Source organism: Podarcis pityusensis (genome assembly GCF_964106645.2).
Source record: "Podarcis pityusensis genome assembly, chromosome: 5".
In the NCBI taxonomy this organism is placed as follows: domain Eukaryota; kingdom Metazoa; phylum Chordata; class Lepidosauria; order Squamata; family Lacertidae; genus Podarcis; species Podarcis pityusensis.
The window spans coordinates 77,942,431-77,960,709 of NC_138032.1; the positions used below are offsets into that span (position 1 = coordinate 77,942,431).

At 40.4% G+C, this 18,279-nt stretch overlaps 1 protein-coding gene across 1 annotated transcript; it reads right to left on the reverse strand.

The window, feature by feature from the left end:
- Positions 1–561: 561 nt before the first annotated feature.
- LOC308476918 (mitochondrial import inner membrane translocase subunit Tim23) lies at positions 562–18,260 on the reverse strand. Its single transcript, XM_081005111.1, has 7 exons — positions 17,999–18,260; positions 16,052–16,110; positions 12,262–12,355; positions 10,916–11,000; positions 6,502–6,560; positions 5,031–5,141; positions 562–1,011 (listed from the first exon to the last, which is right to left on the reverse strand). Exons 1-7 carry the CDS (start codon positions 18,105–18,107, stop codon positions 896–898), a joined length of 633 nt encoding a protein of 210 aa, XP_080861237.1. The 5' UTR covers positions 18,108–18,260; the 3' UTR covers positions 562–895.
- Between the last annotated feature and the right edge of the window lie 19 nt (positions 18,261–18,279).

Genomic DNA, 18,279 nt, shown 5'->3' on the forward strand with positions numbered 1-18,279 from the left:
ATTTCTTGGAAAGCTGAATCATTTTGAATTGCAGACCACACCCAACTCTGCTAGTAAGGCATGGTTGGGCCTCATCCATCAGCTGGAGCTCAGCAGCAGGGTTGTGCATTATGTGGCAGCATAGAGCTCATGTGCCAGCACCATAATTGCCGTGGGTTAAGGGGTTGGTTCAGTTAGCTGACAATACCTTAAAATATAAGCATGAAACCCAACAAAGAATTTGTTAGTTCGGTTAAACCTGAAATAGAACAAGAACAACACAGACTCAACATGCTTTATATTTTTCATTCCTTATTATATTTTTACATGTACATGTTTCTATAGAGGAAAACTAGATTATGGTAGCATTGTCAAATGAACCTCACTCTGCAGATTAATTTAGGTAGAAGGTGGAATCTTGTTCCCCAATACTGGACACAACACAATTCAGAACAGAAGTTATAAAGCAAATGAATTGAATTGTGCAAGTTGTAAAATCACTCTAATGTACTGAGGCACAGTTACCTGCTACAAGAAACAAGTTGCCTATTGCCAACAGAGGATTAAAGAAGTGGCAAAAGCTGTAGGGACAAAAACTTTTTATTAGAACCAAATCAAGCAACAGTATAGGTACATAAACCTCATCACGGGACAATTAACATGGGTTATGTAAAGTAAAATAACTAGCCCAGGCAAAAGTGAACATGCTGCCAAAGCAAGATCTTCAGCTGACAACTTCATCACACCCTCACAGATACTAGCACGTTACCATCTGGCAGCTGGAAGGATAGACCAGTTCTGATAACCATGTCACAGTGAGGTTTTCTAGTTTTTGTTTCCATTCTGCTCCATGCTGTACTGAAAGGTTTCAAGTCTGATTGCACTACATGTGTAGATTCTCAGTTCTCAATGCTGCTCAGAGTGATTGCCTCTGCACTGAGCCCTTCATGTGCTCCCAGTTGTTGTAGAGAGCATAGAGACTAGTGAGCATGAGTCCTGCAACGCCACCTCTCGCTATCCCTCGTAGTCCACCTGTGGAAAACAGTGGCGGTAAAGAAAAGAGATCAGCTAATAAATCTCAGGGGCTTAGTCGCATGGGCTGTGCCGTACTAGAACATTTGTACAAGTAAAACCACAGTACCAGAGATCACAAAAACTGCCGTTGCTTTGGAAAATATTGACACACCTCAATGGGAACAACTTCTTAAAACAGTGGTTCACAAGCTCAGCCACTTATTAGTTGGTAGAAATTTTAAGTGTCTTAACTCACAGACCCAATGACTGCTACATTTAGGTTCATGACATAAGGTGTGAAGAAGAAAAAAACAATTCCACTTACATACAGAAAAGGGTCAAATATATTAAATTTCAGCCCTAGCTGGAATATGAATATATGAAAACATAAACAATAGTTCCGTGGCACTTCAAAGACTTTTTTTAATGGACTGTGTAGTCCATGAAAGCTTATGCCGTGATACATTTGTTAAGAACCTTGGTTGTTTTTGGTAAAGTAAACTACCAACATTACCACTATGGAAATTATACTTAACTAGTGGCTAGTGTAAAGCTAGTTTTATGGTACCAGAATCCCCTTTCTATAGGTTTAGATTCGTTTTACTGAGGACTGTCATTTCCAGTGCCTTAGAAAAGAAGCAGTTTGCAGCAAAGCCATTACGTTTTGCACTGATAGATAAAAAAATATGTTGAGCAGGGAGAAAATCCCATCTATATATACAGCCTACAACGGGCTATGTGACAGGATTTTTGTGTCGTGACTTTATATGTGATATAGCTAAAAGCAGTTCAGGAACTACAACAGAACACTTAATGCAGTCTTGACTCTTTTAAGAGTTGTATTTTCAAGCAGGACAAAGGGGGAAAAGCTAATCTAGTTTGGGCTTAATTCCGGTGTAACACACCAGTAGAACTTGCTCATGGAGATGAAAACCAATTCTCATTTTTTCTGATAATGTGCAAAGCCCTGCAATGAAACCCTTTGCACTGGAATGTAGTTGTCCAATACCCAGCTATGGAACACCCCAAAGGAGAACAGCAGAACTAAGCACCAACGTACAACCAAGTCACTTGTGTGAAATTCAGTTTGCATTTGCACAGCTGGCAGTGTTTGCCTTTCCTGCCTGAAAATATTCACATCAAGGTGAATATGTGGTGTTTTTTTTTTTTTTAAAAAGCAAGTTTGGCAAAAAGAAGAGTGCCTTTTGAATAACAGGGCTTGGAACTCTCCTGACCCTTTTCAGTTCTGCTTGCTAAGTGATAGGCGAATGTACTCCTGTCCCTCTTCTGAAGTCAATTCTGCTAGCCTTGGATAGCAAGTCACTTTACTGAATTCCCCCAAAACAAGCAGCTGTCATTATCTTTCTCTTACATACACATGTTGAGATAGGAGAATGTCAAAACATGACTTAAAAGAGTTGCAGGCTGCAATATTTGAAAGCAGACACTTACAGAGCCTGCCAATTGGGAAGGCCTATCCAGTACCAACTTCTGCCATAATAGGGGACCTCCACAGAGACAGCTTCCTGATTGCCATTGGAAATCCCCCCCTCCAAATCATGGGATTGCTAAAAATAAAATAAATGCAAAGTCACAAACCTCTGCATTTCATACCAGGTGTGGGTGGCATGCCATCTGCTCTTATTTCATGGTAGTTTTTGTTACATAAATCAGCCTTCCAATGTAAAACATTTTGTGTAAAAATGTAAAAAGTGCTGTGTTTTCTGATGGTTCTAGTAAACAGGTCATTCTAGCCTACAGGTGCAGCATGTATTAAATTTATAATATATTGGGACAGTACTCTTGACAATGGTGGGACCCACTCTATGTGAATAGAACCAAATGGTTTTCAATACAAATCATGCCATTTCCACTGATGAAGAGGTGAGAAAGCTAAAAACACCCAGTTTCAAGCCTGATGAAAGCTCCAAGCATGTCAGACACTTTCTAAAATAAAAGAACAATTGCTGGGCAGGGCTATCAAACTCCAAAAACCTAGACGTTTCCATATACCTCCGTTAAACCCAACCTAGCTGGTTCCTGTGCCATTGCTTGTTTCTATTTAGCCTGCATATATCCAGAATAATGCCACCAATACAAACTATTTCATTAGATCTCCAATTATACAGGCATGGTTATAAAGCACCACACATTCTGGTTCCACAAATATATTTTCCAAGTAGTGATGATTTAATTTCCGTTGGGATTCCCTCATAATTAGCTTTCCTTCTCCAAGTTCTCCTTCAGAATTCTCAGAAAGAGCTTTGAGTTATAGTAAGAAAGCTCAGATACACCAACTGTCTCTGCTGGTATAGGCTTCTGCAAACTGCACGTCTCAGCTTTAAATCTTGATGCTCCTGAACTTTCCTAAGCATACTTGAAAGAATCTATTGCTGCATGGGAAGTAGCTTCCCAGGTTTCCCAGTTCAATCTTTTGGGGGAGAATGGAGACAAAGAGGGCTGCTCAGCTTTAATGCCTCATTTTCCAAACCAGGGGAGTTAGTTTCTGAAATACACCCACACACCCTTCCAAATCCTGCTGCCACTCTAACTTCGAGTTTAATTTATACAGCAAGCAGAAGGCAACTGGCAGCAACTATTAAGTGGAAAAAGCAAAGACTGTTCATAGAAATACAACCAAAGTGGCCAACTTTTTAATAAGCACAAACCAAGATTTGAATACATTTTTTCCTTTCTATAGATGCATGTACTTTTGGCACTCAAAAATGATGACAGATCTTTTTCATGTTTTTCGCTAATGTATCACTAATTTCAATTGGTTTTCCGATACTAGTCATATTTAATCTAATGGCACTTTGCTAAGATAAGACTTGCTTTTAGAATTGCAGTAGCATGTGTCAATAACATAAATCTGCCATTTAAAATTGGGAGGAGCCCTGAAAGTTAACTAATGTTGAAACAAATAGAACAAATAGCTTTATTGCTTATGATAATGTTGGACCAGGCTGGACCTGGAGAGTGATCTATTACAGCTGTAGTAGGTAGAAGTTCAGGTAAATATTTCTAGCTAGAAAAGATGGACAGACTTTTTAAAAAGGAGCCTGCTCTACAATTGATAAACTGGTTTCCTATTTACTGCTTCCAGTGTGTTAAAATCTGTGTAAAAAACCATGGCCTAGTTTCTTCAGCTCTTTTGTTGTCTGTAACTGTTGCACGCAGAGCAGATCTATTATGCCAGCACAAATGTCTCTTAACATATTTGTTTCCACTTGAGAATTTGGAATACATTTTTGCATTGGGTTCTGAGGTATGTAACCTAAGGCTGCCCAACCCTTCCTTTGTTCCTAGGGGAAGCATAGAGTTTTTTTGTGTTTCAAATATCATTTATCAGTGATGTTTTCCAGCTACAGTCTGAATCATCTTACATATAGTGCGGTCCTGTCGGGCTAAAATTGTAGGATGTCTTTTTTTACACTAATCCTTACTGTTTCTGGATGAACTATAGCTAACTGCCAGAGAACTGTTATGGAGTTTCATGACCAAATTCTGGTGTCATTTTCATTGTCAATGCATTTCTCAGACTATATGCACTGTGCAGCTCAATTACTTGGGTAATCTGCTGTTACCACAACACCAAAAAGCTAAAGTCTATATTTAGAACATTTGCCACATTTAAATTTATTCTGTCTTCTCTTATCACAGTAAGACAAATTGCCTTATTTTTTAAAAACCCTCAATATTACCACACAAAGCAAAGCATTCTCTCATATTTACCCCCAATTTCTATTTTAGGAACTGTTTGTTTCTTTTAGCTCTGGATTAACAGTTTCTATCACCATTAATCAGAAGGCAGAACTCATTAAAGGCAGAGCCCTTGTATTAGGATTTCAGACAAAGGTTTAATGCATATGGAAAAGGGAAACTGAGTTTTCACATGGCTCATGCCTTGTTCTTAAGAATATATAATCGCAAGTCAGTAAACATGACATTAAGCACACACAGAACAGATAAGCTTACTTTTGACACAACTCATGTACGCAGAACCAAAATGAATAAAGGTAATTTTGCCAGCGTACCTGTGCTTTTATACAGCATGCCTGTCATGGTCCCAGCAGCAACTGTGTTCAGATCATCTTCTGCACCTCGAGTTTTTTCAATTATGACTCCAAATGCGCTATACAGCAGTGCTGGAATTGAATTAAAGTCGACAGTGAGAACACAAACACACAACAACAACAGCAGCAGCACATGTCCAACACAGTACAACCCAGTAAGATTCTGGTCTCAATATCATTCTCTCTTGGGGAAAGTGCCCAAAACTGAGCTTGCATTTTAAGGAAGTTGACTTAAGACCAATGAAGGAAAGATTCCCATTACCCTCTCATCCCCAGTAGTGCCATTCCGTGTTGTTCAGCAGTGCCCATTGGCCATCCAGAGAGGCTTTTCAGGGTATGGACGTGTGCAGAGCGATGTCAATGGGGAGAAGAGGGCATAAAACCTTTCTGTAAACTTAGTTAACTTTGGATGATGAAATGAGGAGGTAAGTTAATCAGAGACGCAAAATGCAGCCCTGTAATGTAAGGAAATGGCAGAATGTGTAGATCCAGGGGACATGAAAGTACAGAAGCTTCTGAAGGGAAAGGTAACTTGCTACTAAAGTGTTTCAACTGGATCAGCTGAATAGTTCTACACAAGTGCCAAATGCAAATATCAATCAATTGGGGCCTTTGAAAAGCACCATCAACATTATTCAGTTGTATTATAGAAGGGTGGTCAGCAGCAAACCCAAATGAGCAGACCTGCAATGTTTTACAAATACTGAACATAAAAGAGCATCACAGTTGAAACAGGTTAGGGTCCACTATAACTTCTGAAAAACTTATTTCACACTATTTCAAAAGGGTGACTTTTAAACATCCTATAAAACCATTCCTAATCTCATACTGGAAACTAAGAACGGCAGTTGAATTTGTCTTTTTGTTAGGAAGCCACACTCACCCACCCATCCCAAAGCCCACAACTGAAGATTCTCTTCCCAGAAAGGAATTGAATTCTAAAATATTTGCAGACTTGTCACTAGACAGGTCAGGGTAAAGGACTATGACAAACAAGGAAATGTTACTCAAGAAAACAAACACAGCTGCGAAGTGTCTGTTAATGTATCACTTGCAAGGGTGGAATCTTGAACTTTGGGACCTTTGAGCTCAAATGGCAATTTTCCATGATTTCTCTGCTGATGGGGGCGGGCAGAAAGTGGGGAGGGAATCCTTGAAGATGCCAGAGTCTTCTGTGACGAAGGGAGATTTTTCAGGCCTCTAAATCTCATTTAAGGGAAGGCAAGCACCCCTAGTCAGCAGGCCCTAGATTCATTTTAGGCTTTGCAATGCAGTGCAATGACTTTCCAAACCCGAAGAAGCCAGAATCCTTGACAAAACTTCCATTCTAATTCTAGTAGACTTCCAGGATTACTGAAAAATTCAACTGAGTTACAAAGAATGATACTGACATTTCCCATGTAGATTTGATTTACACAACAAACTTACTTACCTAGAGATCCAAGAGTGTTGGCCCATAATGCCCCTTGCCTTGTCACCATATTTAAAATCCTACAAGGAAGTAATGAGAGAAAGAGATTGAGCTGTACTGCTTTATCATAGGCTATATTGTTTTCAAGGCCTAAACAGAACCAAAGACAACTTAAGCTTCTTCTGCTCACGCCTTCTGTCCATGCATTTCATAAGGCAAGAGTGAAAAAGGGAAAGCTTAAATGAAACTTGTTCTACCTGGAGAAATCAAATGCTGCACAAACGTTTGATCTCTAGCACACCAGCAATACAGGTTTTACTACAGAAACCTAACTTGAAAGGACAAGTTAAATTCATTTGCATTTTTGAACAAATCTGCTCTGCTTTAAGGCAGGTGGCACTACATGCCAAGGTGAGTTAAAACGTTTATGTAACTCAAATGCAAATTTGGAGCTCAGTGTTATGCAATATTTTTTCCAGGTCCCCCCCCCCCATAAGCATCCTAGCTAAAAGATTAATTGTTCACTTCTTTTTTAAAGAAGTAGATCCACAGATTTTTCTGTAGGCCAACATACTTAGCATGTTTCAGGTTCTGGAGAAAGCAAGTGCACAAAACATGGACTGTGATCCAAATAATTAGTTAAGGTGTGCATAATGGCTTGATCATACCCACAGTGAATTTTCTTTTTATTGCCCCATCCCTTTAAATAACAGAGCCTTGTACCTAATTCAAAAACAGCCTCTGGAAGTCCCTCAGTTTCAGAAGCGCTTTGCCTTGTGGCATGAAGAGCACTGTATTGGGGCTATGAAGCATAATATAATCATTTCTGCCCCATTAATTAGTCTGAATAACTGAAGCTTATGAACAGATTCCATGGGACACAAACTAAATGAACTACCAAAAGCACATGTTTATATAGACATTTCTCTTAGTTCTACTATATCAATTAAATGGTCATTAGAACACGATTCCAGAAGCAACCATATTTGGGTGAATCTGAAATCACGACTGAAAATTCTGAATGGGGTGACTGCTGCCTAGGAATGAAGAAGTATTTCTATGCATAGGTAGCTACTAAAGATGCATTACAGTGCATTAATAATTCAATCCCCCCCCCCCCTCCTTCAGCTATGGCTTGAATTTAGAAAACAGCTTTGGGAGCCTGTTGAAGCTAGATAATTTTCCCCTCCAAGATAGACAATTGATTTGAATATATTCATCAAGCAATTCTTTAAATCGAAATGCAAGGCTGATTTTTTTACATTCTAAAGAAAAGTGCTTTCATCAAAGGCAACCATGTTAACTGAGCCAATTCTAGATTACCAATTTTTACCAGTACACTACTCTACATATTTTAAGAATTAGATCACAGTGCAGTGTGGAGTGCTCTTGTTCATTTTTCCTACCTCTGCAAGCCTTGGGAGTTCCCCTGAATATGCTGATGCTCCTACATTAGCCTGGATTTGGCTACAGTTCTGTCAGCACTCAACAAGAGAGTTTGCTATTAGAAGACATTATACCAAGACTACCTAAATAGTTTAGATTGCATTAAGGAGTTTGTCCTTTGGAAGATCGTTAAGCATGCAAAAATCCAAGTGCTAAATTATACACATTTTAATTTGGACATCCTTAAATATCACTTCTTATAAACTTTATAAAAACAAAGGGGGGAAAAGGTCAAACATCCTCTACCATAGAAATTAAAATCACATGCTGAACAAGTGTGTATGCTCCCAGACTAGTGCTGAGTAGAATGTTAACTGCTCAGCACACTCTCAGAGAAGCACAGTATTGCCCCACACTGGTGTCAGCTGCCTCCAGAACAGAGACAGTGACAGACAGATAAAACAGGCAGTACTTTTATCTCCCAGCAGTGTAACACCGTCACAGGCATGATACTGACCCAGACAGCTGACTACTGCTGGAACCTAGGGACAAATGATGAACGGGAGACAAAGGTACCTTTCAGAGCGTGCAAGGTGTCATCTGCTCACAGCATGCTGTGCACCTTACAGAGAGCAAGAAAAGTGAAACTAAATCGAAAGATGTTCTTCCCACTGTGCAAGCTCCTGCCCAAGCAGAACTGCCATATAATTTGCTTATTACAATCCTGCCTACCTGCTAGTACTTGCACACACATGTGCTGAATGAACACCCATGCCAATTTCCCTCCTGTTTCTTTATTATGGTTCTACTAATCCAGGAGATTCAGGACTACTTGCTATAAAATTGATGGTTCATTAACTCATAGTAGCAAATGCTGTACAGGTGACTTACATCTTACATTTATTTTACTTATGCAATTGCAGCTTTGAGTGGAAGGGGAGGGGGAATAATAAATGGAGCACAAAGGAAACACACTTTATTTATTTATTCTCCCCACATTCTTGCGCAAAGCTTCAATTGTGGGCTTACCGGGCTTTGGGAAGGTGGAGCAGTCCTCCGCCTCCTTCCCAAAGTCAGGTAAGCAAGGCGTCAGGCTTTGGGAAGGCGGTGCTATGGCTCTGGAAGGGTCCTAGAGCTCTCCCTCCTCCTTCCCAAAGCTGGGCAAGCGCTTACTGGGCCCTGGGACCTTGTCAGAGCCCTTGTGCCACTTCCCCATAGCCAGGCAAGCAGACCTCCACCTTGCAGAGGCCCTGGTTCCATGGGATCCTGGCTTTATGAGATTTTGCTTATACACACAATGGCCAGGAACGTAACCCCAACCTAAGATGCGAGCTACATACCTGTATAGTCATTGTAGCTTGAATACTCTCACAGAGCCTTATTTTTTGGACTAGTGAGAGCCTATGGAAGAATATACTTCAACTGATCATTCAGGTAATGTGGGCTGCCAATTGCGTTAATGCAGGCCAAGGTGTCCTTTTTTAATCCACCATACTTTAACAGAATCTGGAGTTAAGATGTCTGAGCAATGAATATTGCTATAACTGAGGTAAACGGAAGAAACATGGGAGGCAACAGTTATATCCAGTATGGATGCTATAGGAGGCAGACCAATAGCAGCAGCAGTTCCACAGAGCTGAGAATCACAAAGAATCAGAAGGGAAATGCTGATGATTCGAGGAAAAGGGTATGTCATGGATTCTGAGAGGCAGTTGGGTTATCAAAGTTTAGAGAACATATAACTTCCCTATTGTGTAGGATACACTTGCCATTTTTCCGAAACCTATCTTCACTAGTTCTGTGACAATGTTGCAGTATATAAATAAATAAATAAATAAATAAATAATTTCTGAAGGTATGTGTTTCATCTGGGATCATGCACCAAAATGTTAACAGTTTCTGTACCCCCATTGTTCTAGAAAATGTTAATAAGAAGTACTAACAGATGAATAATTAAAGGATTATACATAAATCTTATAGATATTGTTATAGTTTTCCTTTAAAACAGTTTTACAAATGAGGGCCACATATGAGCCACATTTTGTGGAGAATATTTATCCTTGCAACTGCTAAGAATGGAGTGACTGGGATAATTGACCTTCAGCATATCTTCCTGAAGGTCCAGTAGAGCATTAATATTAGTTTGCTGCCACCTGCTGGTCTAAAGGATTTAATGATTGCTATCTTTCTACATAACAATCTGTTCAATATACATTTTTTAAAAATGCCATAGGATCATGCATCTGAATCTTCTATGTCCAGCATAATTTGTTTTTGGCCAAGATTTCTCTGAAAGAACAAGAAATCTCATTTGAAAGAAAAGCTTATAGAAACTAAGTGAATATGTGCATGTACTGACATCCTATGCCCTTTTAAAATGTGGCTCTTTTTTGGTGGGGCGAGTGTGTGTTATTGGGTTTTTATTTTGATTACTGTGTGTGTGTGTGTGTGTGTGTGTGTGTATATATATATATATATATATATATATATATATAGTGTTCTTTAAGTTGATCTTTTCTCTGAACCACCTTGAGACCTCCGGGTATAGGGCGGTATATAAATTCAATAATTAATTAATTAATTAATTAATAATGTAAGCATGCACAAATTGATAGGAGGGGATAGAAAGAGAACAAAAAGGTTTTCCTCAGAAATAACTCAATTGCTTTCTTTTTAAAATTAATGAAGTGATCACCACCACACGTTGAGCTCATCCTAATTCAAGACTTCTCACACAACTCAGGGCAGTGACAATCCGCTGTCAGGAATACTAAAACACCCCAGATTTGGTATTTAGTCCTTTAGCTTTATGGGCACAAAAGGCTTTATAAGTTAAGACTTACACAGAAGTGTAATTTTATCCTGACTGCACTAAAGGCCAATTTAATGATATCTCACTTACACTTATAGGAAGTCAAAATTCAAGGCAAGCAAGCAAATAAGTATCTGGAAGGCTGTAAGACCATGAATACTTATGAATTCTTCTGAAAACAAAATGAAAAATGAGCAACCCTTGAAAGCTGAAAAGTATCTGGAATTATGTACTTACTGTACATTTCTAGGTTTAGACCAAGCCATGCTCTGTGTCTCCTTCAAGCCCAGTCGCAGGCCATTTAGAGCACCAAATGCAGCTCCTAAAAGGCAGGACATCAGGATTAACCACAGGAAATGAAAACTGAACACACATTCCAGTAAGGATTAAAACAGCTCACCAATTAAACATGCAGTCTACGGAAAAATAAACTATAATAATGGTACGCTTCTACTGAAGCAGATATAACAGGCATATGTTGTATTATTGAAGGCAATTTACATTTTACAGGCAAAATAGTGAATGTGGCCTGCGTGAGTCACTTGCCCAATCCTTCTTTGCTCTTTATTTTTTGTTCTTATGTTCTCTCTTCCTGTACCATCACACCCCATAGCAATTACCTACTGTATTCTCTACCTTGGGGTGGGGGAAAATAAACAGCCCCTAGAAGATGTAGGAAAGTGAGATGGAAAAATACCAAATCATGCCACATCAGCAAAAAATATCTATTAGTCTATGCATAGAATCTTCGATAACCTGTTATAAAACTGCAAAGTTTGTATGTTCAGAAAAAACACAAATGCCATTTTTAAACAGCATATACTATACTGCAGACATGAATGCCATTATAGACAGCTGATGTGTATGCTCCCATTCTAGTGCTGAGCAGGATATTAACTGCTTAGCACACTCTCAGAGAAGCACAGCACTGCCCCACCCTGCTGCCAAAATGCCTCCAGAACGGTGACAATGACAGCCAGACTGGACAATATTTTCATCTCCCAGCAGTGTAACACTGTCAGGCACGGTAATGACACGGACAGCTGACTACCGCTGAAATTTAGGAAATCAACAACAGTCTAAAACATCCCAAACCTTCACTCAAATGTTCCATCGTTCATTTTTGGCAATGAAGGCCTTGCAACTGTTGTTACAATTTGATGATTATGTCCAGAAAAGCCTTCAAAGGGAATGTTGTTTGAAAAATAATAAATTGCCCAAAGCTTACAAAGTATCAACAGTGGAAATGGGGGAGAGATACAACCTAGATCACAGGGTCTGGAAATCAATGCACCGTGAAAACAGTGTAAATCATTGACACTCTCAGTGGTGCTAGAAGACTCTGTTCTGTTGTGCCGCAAGACTATTGCATTTGCTACAAAAGAGTAACACACTACCCCTCTAGAATTTGCTACTATAATGCACTCAAGTTTGTTTTAGACAAGAAGTATGTCACTGGAGACTTGGCTAAATTTGATACATTACAAATATATTTTTATACGCTACACTCACCCCCACACATACAAATTCTATCCATTTTAAAACAGAACAGTATCACAATATAAATTAAATCTTACCCATACCTGTCATGCAGCATCCTCCAATCGTAAAGAATGCCAGCTCAAACCTGCCCCTAGTTTTGCTAGCTCCAGTGGGTAAAATGAATTCATCTGTGTCCTGAAATGGAAATATCCTTTTAAATTACATTTGTGGCTAAAAACTCATTTGCTTTATAAAAACAGGTGCAATACATTCAGAGAAAAATAAGGAGCCTTGCTATCTCTGAGCTAATCAAGTGCTCAAATGAAAGATTAGATAACAAGGTCCATAAGAGAATAATACATGGTAAATAAATCTACCACAGAAATTCAAGCCATTGCATGTTGATCATGTGTGTAAGCTTCTAGTCTAGCACTGAGCAGGATATTGACTGCTTAGCACACTCTCAAAGAAGCACAATACTGCCCCCCACTGGTATCAGCTGCCTCCAGAACAGAGGAGCTGACAGACAGCTAACATGGACAGTACTTTTATCTTCCAGCAGTGTAACACTGTCACAGACATGGAGATGACAAAGACAGCTGACCACCACTGGAGTTTAGAAACAAAACTCTGTATCACTGGTTCCCAGATTAGAGAGAATTCACACTTAGTTTCTGCCCATACTAGCCTACAGACCTAGAAGCTGCAAGAAGCTGGGACTGGGTGGCTGTAGATTGATAAGAGCAAGCATGGCAAAGAGGCAATTGAACACTAAGTGGACACTGCGTGTTTGAACCCTGTGAAAGGAAGCTCCCAACTTATCTTCTAGCTTTTAAGAGTGGGTGGTGCATGCTTAAGAAGGGCTAAACATCTATATATATTTATCTTTCTGAACTGTTTGGTGCTGTTTGAAAATGGGCCACTTCACACTGCCCACTGACTTGATCTTCTATGAATAAAATTAACAGAGAACCTTAACTCTTCTGTTAAGGTTTATCCATTTATCCATATTCATTTACTGAAATATGAGAGGACCTGTCCTCAATTTGGAGCGCTTGATGAGGAAACTGGTCAAAATCTTTTTGGAACTGGACTTCCGGGGTGGCTGAACTGGAGGGACCAGCTCCACGGGAAACGGGTCTTTACCGCTACGGCGAAGCGGGGACCCACTTAAAAATCACAGGCGGATGAAGCCTGTGACCATGGGACTCGGCGGGCACCCTTAGCGCCCCGCCCATCTCGCTAAGGAACCCACTAACGGACTCCGAAGTGAAGAGGGGGAAGTGGCGCGGTGCTGTGAGTCAACTGCTATTTCCGTGGAGCGAAGCAGCATAGCTGTTGCAGGAGAGCGCTGCCTTTTTCCTGGGACAATTTGGACTTTAAAATAAGCACCCGTGAGTACTTAGACTTTGAACAACTGGACATTAAATAAGGACTTGCGAGAGAAAAGAATTAGATCTTAAAAACCTATTTTAATTCGGTACGGAACGGGAAGGTCTAAACAGGAAGTCAGTCTTCCGTTCTTTTGTAAACAGAATAAAGCAAAGACAACGTAAACTAGAGCTCAGAAAATCGCTTTTAAAGGATTGGATTTCATCATTTAAAATTGTGGAACCCCCCCTTCGACAGCAGGAGAAGGGGGGGGGGATCTTTTTCGGACTGTTTAAAGTGAGTTTAAAGTAAAGTAACTTTCCTCCGTCCTGATCCTGGAGAGGGGTGTCAGGACTGACGTTTGAAGTTCATTGACCAGAGACAAGCGTTTTTGACAGATAGCTAAAAGAAGAGAAACATAGTGATTCCACTGTTTCCCTTCGCATTTTAAAGGAACAAATATTGACAAAGTATCTCAAAAAGGGAAACTTTGTTGTAAGAACAAATAGAAGTTTCCCCCCTAGAGGGAGACTGTGAAACTGTAACCAACTCCAAGGAGCCGGCAGCTGTTACAGATTACAATCGTGGGAACAGGCATTTGACCTTGCAGGACAATGTACTCAGAAGCTTTGTTGTGTGCTTTCTATAAAACAAATGCCCTACTGGAACAGTTACATGAGAAGGTGAATTGGATGGCGACTTCGACTAGAAATTTTGAACAGGCAGTGGGAAATTTTGAACAGACAGTGGGGAAATATGTGGAGCGCGCTCAGGAATTAAATCAGGAGTGTGTCCTGACAGAACAGGCCCAACAGGAATATGAGTTTTCGGATTTGACAAATGAACTTGGAAAAAGCCAGATTTGGAAAGAAAAAGTTTGGTTTGGCTTGGAAATGGGGGGCTGGATTGACCCCCCTATGCTGGGATGTTTGGACTTTTCAAATCTGGCAATGGGCCGTGAGATGTTTGGGATTGTGGGGGCTCTTAATTTTGGAGGGCCTTTGACACATGCTTTTAAATATCATATGGAATTCAGTGTTGAATATGGAAAAGGAGCTGATCTGTCGAGAAGGGCTAAAAACATTGCCAAGCTGGAGTTACCACGAGCAGGAGACAAGGGAAAATACAGTTACAAATATGAAGAAGAGCTGCGGAAGGGACATGGAAGAGACTTGAGGGCCTCGGATATAAGGTTGCCAGGTTAATGGGCTAGATCGACGGGATAATAAGGACTGACAAAACCCGGAACCAGGAGGAAGGGACGTTGGATGACGATTGGACCTGTTTGTATCTCTTTTCTTTACCATTAGAACTGTTTTATAAAATTGATGAATGTTAGAAAAATGTTGGAATGAAATTACTTGGCTTTAGTAAAGATGTTTAAAGAATTATGAAAGAATATTATGGTTATGAGAAGTTGGTAAGGATAAGATTTAAGTTTTAAGCTTTAAGGTTTATTTTATTATAGAAAGATAAGATTAAAACAGTTTAGGGCAATGTAATGACAGAATATTATGAAATATGGAAAGAATTTGCTGGGATAATTAATAACTAGGATACAAAGAAAGGGAGGAGGAGGAGGTCAAAGAAAGAAGGCAATGGCAGTTGAGGATTTGAAAATAATGAATTTGTTTTTAAATGTTTTTAATTGTTTGTGATGTATTTTTGTATTTTTCTTTTTTTGTCACTTTTTTATTTTTGAATTTGTATTCATATGACTGGAAGGGGTTTGTTTTTTTCTTTTTCTACTTTGTTAACTATTTTTGTGGTTTAACCTTCCATGGCTAACCATGGCAAACTGGGCCAACATCTACTTACACACGTACAATGATACCTCTGGTTGTGGACGGGATCCATTCCAGAGCTCCGGTTGGATTCCGAGGTGTTCACTACTGGAGGTGACTGTTCTGCGCATGTGTGCGGCACGACAGAGCGCTTCTGCGCATGTGGCGAAATCCGGACAAATATTTCCGGGTTTGCTGCGTTCACATCCTGAAGTTTATGTAACCAGAGGGTTACGTAACGCAAGTGTATAGGTAAAAAGGTAAAGACCCATAGATGGTTAAATCCAGTCAAAGGTGACTATGGGGTTGCGGCGATCATCTAGCTTTCAGGCTGAGGGAGGTGGTGTTTTTCCGCAGCTTTCCGGGTCATGTGACTAAACCACTACTGGCACACAGAGGACTGTGACAAGTGCCAGAGCGCCCGGAAATGCCATTTACATTCCCGCTGCAGCAGTACCTATTTATCTACTTGCCCTGGTGTGCTTTTAAACTGCTAAGTTGGCAGAAGCTGGGACACAGCAACAGGAACTCACCCTGTTGAGCAGATTTGAACTGCCAGCCTTTTGATTGGCAAGCCCAAGAGGCTCAGTGGCTTAGACCACAGCGCCACCCACGTCCCTTTACCTTTATGTTACATACATATACTTGTAACCTTTACATAAATTTCTTAAATGAACATTTAGCAATCAATTGTAACTATATAGTAATATAATTTGAACAAGCATTTACATCTCACCTGTATAAGGTATCTGGGATCTACATTTAAATATGGAGACAAAGGATTCATTCCAGTCACTGCAAAAAAATAAAACAGAAAACAGAAGATAAATTTCAGTATAACTAGATGTAAAAGTTCATATGACGGTAAAGGGCTAAGAAAGAAAAAGATGAAAAATTAAAACAGTGTTAACTTTCAAATGTACATTGTGGCCTGGGTTGCACGAAATGCTAAGCCAGACTGGCTTAGAACTATCGTGAGCTCTTCCAGAAAAAACATGAGCTGATTCAGACAACACACCAATCCTTGGCAATGCAGCAGCAAATAAAGGACCAGAGAGAAGTAAAGCAGCTGCGTTCTTGCTAAGTCAAGGTGAGACATGCTTAGCTTGTGTCTACCAAGCAATCCCTACTCAATGCAATAATATTCATAGTGTGAGCCATGTCTGTCCTATGAAGCTGATTAGTACAGAAGAGAGCAGTGTGGAGAATGAAAGGAGAGAAAAGCCAGTACAGTGGTGCCTCGCAAGACGAAATTAATTCGTTCCACGAGTTTTTTCGTCTTGCGGTTTTTTTCGTCTTGCGAAGCACGGTGTCGGAAAAGTTTTGGGAAAGCTTCAAAAATACCAAAGTCTTCAAAAACCTCAAAAAAGGCTACCACACTGCGTGCTATGAGTTGCTCCTCGAAGTCAAGTCGCAACTGTATTAACGGTTTTAAGAAAAAGGAAACAAACTTGCAAGACGTTTCCGTCTTGCGAAGCAAGCCCATAGGGAAAATCGTCTTGCGAAGCAACTCAAAAAACCAAAAACCCTTTCGTTTTGCAAGTTTTCTGTCTTGTGAGGCATTCGTCTTGCGAGGTACCACTGTACATGAGTTTCAGGCTAAGTAGCCACACTTAAGAAATCTGTCTGTTAATGTAGAACTATCACCTTGAAACTCTACTTACAACAGAGTAGAAAAGCCACATGCAGAAATACATCAGGAAAATCAGGAATACATACTTTTTCTGAAATGCTCAAAAGTTATTCAGACCATTCACTGTGTCAAGGCCTTAAAACTGGTATGCCTCATGTTAAGAAAGGAGGCATTTGATCATGCTGGCAAACCCAAGTTAAAACAGGGACCACTTTCAGCCTCATGCCTGGTAGAAACACCACAGATGCTTAAAGGACAGGGATAGCTCAGTCAGTAGAGAATGAGATTCAATCTCAGGGCCATGGGTTTAAGCCCCACATTGGGCATAAGATCACTGCATTGCAGTGGGTTGGACTAGATGACCCTTGTGACCCCTTCCAACTCTACCATTCCATGACCTTGAAAATACACCTGGAAGAGATAAGCTGTTTTCCCTCCTTCACAACTTTTATGAGCTGCAGCCCCACAAACCTGCCTGCCAGCACCTTCATCCCTCCCACACAGACTTCCTTTGCTTTAAAATGTACAAAACTGCACAGTAGGGAAAATAAAAGAGAGGCTCTAATACAAGTTCCAAGAAAGAGCACCAGCTTTCTGTTCAATCCTATGTGATATTCTTCCCACGCTTTCAAGGTAGAATTCCACGCCGCCACATCGGTCAGTTTTAAGTCTTTTATTTGATTGTATTCTATGGTCAAAGCTGGTTGTTATTATTTTAAAATTTCATTTGTACTTTTCAGGTTTATACATTTCACTGATTTTAACATTTCAAAGCCTGACTTCCTTCCCCTTCTTTCTGCGGTTCCTTAAATTTATTTTTATTATCTTCTGCATATGCAAATTAACTTAATTTGCTCATTTACTCATCTACTTTAAATATGTACTATTATAAAACTGCAGGTTATTACAATAATCCTGCCAATGTATCGCCATCATCATTTTATTCCCCCCCCCCCGCATCACTTGTTATAAAAGAGGGATGAATAAAACAGGTCACCCCAAACCCGACGCCCGAAACGAATGACGAAGCTCCCCGCGCCAAATACTCACGAGGGACTCCGGCCAGGTCCGCGTGGGAATAGCCGGGCCCACCCATCGCCGCGCCGCCGAAGAGGCCGCCGAGCCCGGAGCCCTTCGAGTTCCCGGCTCCCCCTTCCATGGAGGACGAACTTTTGCCGGGGGGGCTTCAGCAGCCCTCTCCCCTCCCCCTCCTCGTGCTCAGCAGCGGCGGCTAATGGACGTTTTTCCCTCGGCGCCCGCTCGCTCGCTCTTTCCTTCCTCCCTCAAGGCCGGCGCGGGAAAGGAGAGCACGACGACCTCCTCAGCGCCAA

Coding starts and splice junctions, on each gene's coding strand:
- LOC308476918 (XM_081005111.1), bottom strand. CDS start 18,107: ATGGAAGGGGGAGCCGGGAACTCGAAGGGCTCCGGGCTCGGCGGCCTC. Junction 6,561..10,915: donor TCTAAACCTAGAAATGTACA/GTAAGTACATAA, acceptor ACTTCCTTGTAG/GATTTTAAATATGGTGACAA. Junction 5,142..6,501: donor CAACACTCTTGGATCTCTAG/GTAAGTAAGTTT, acceptor ATTCAATTCCAG/CACTGCTGTATAGCGCATTT.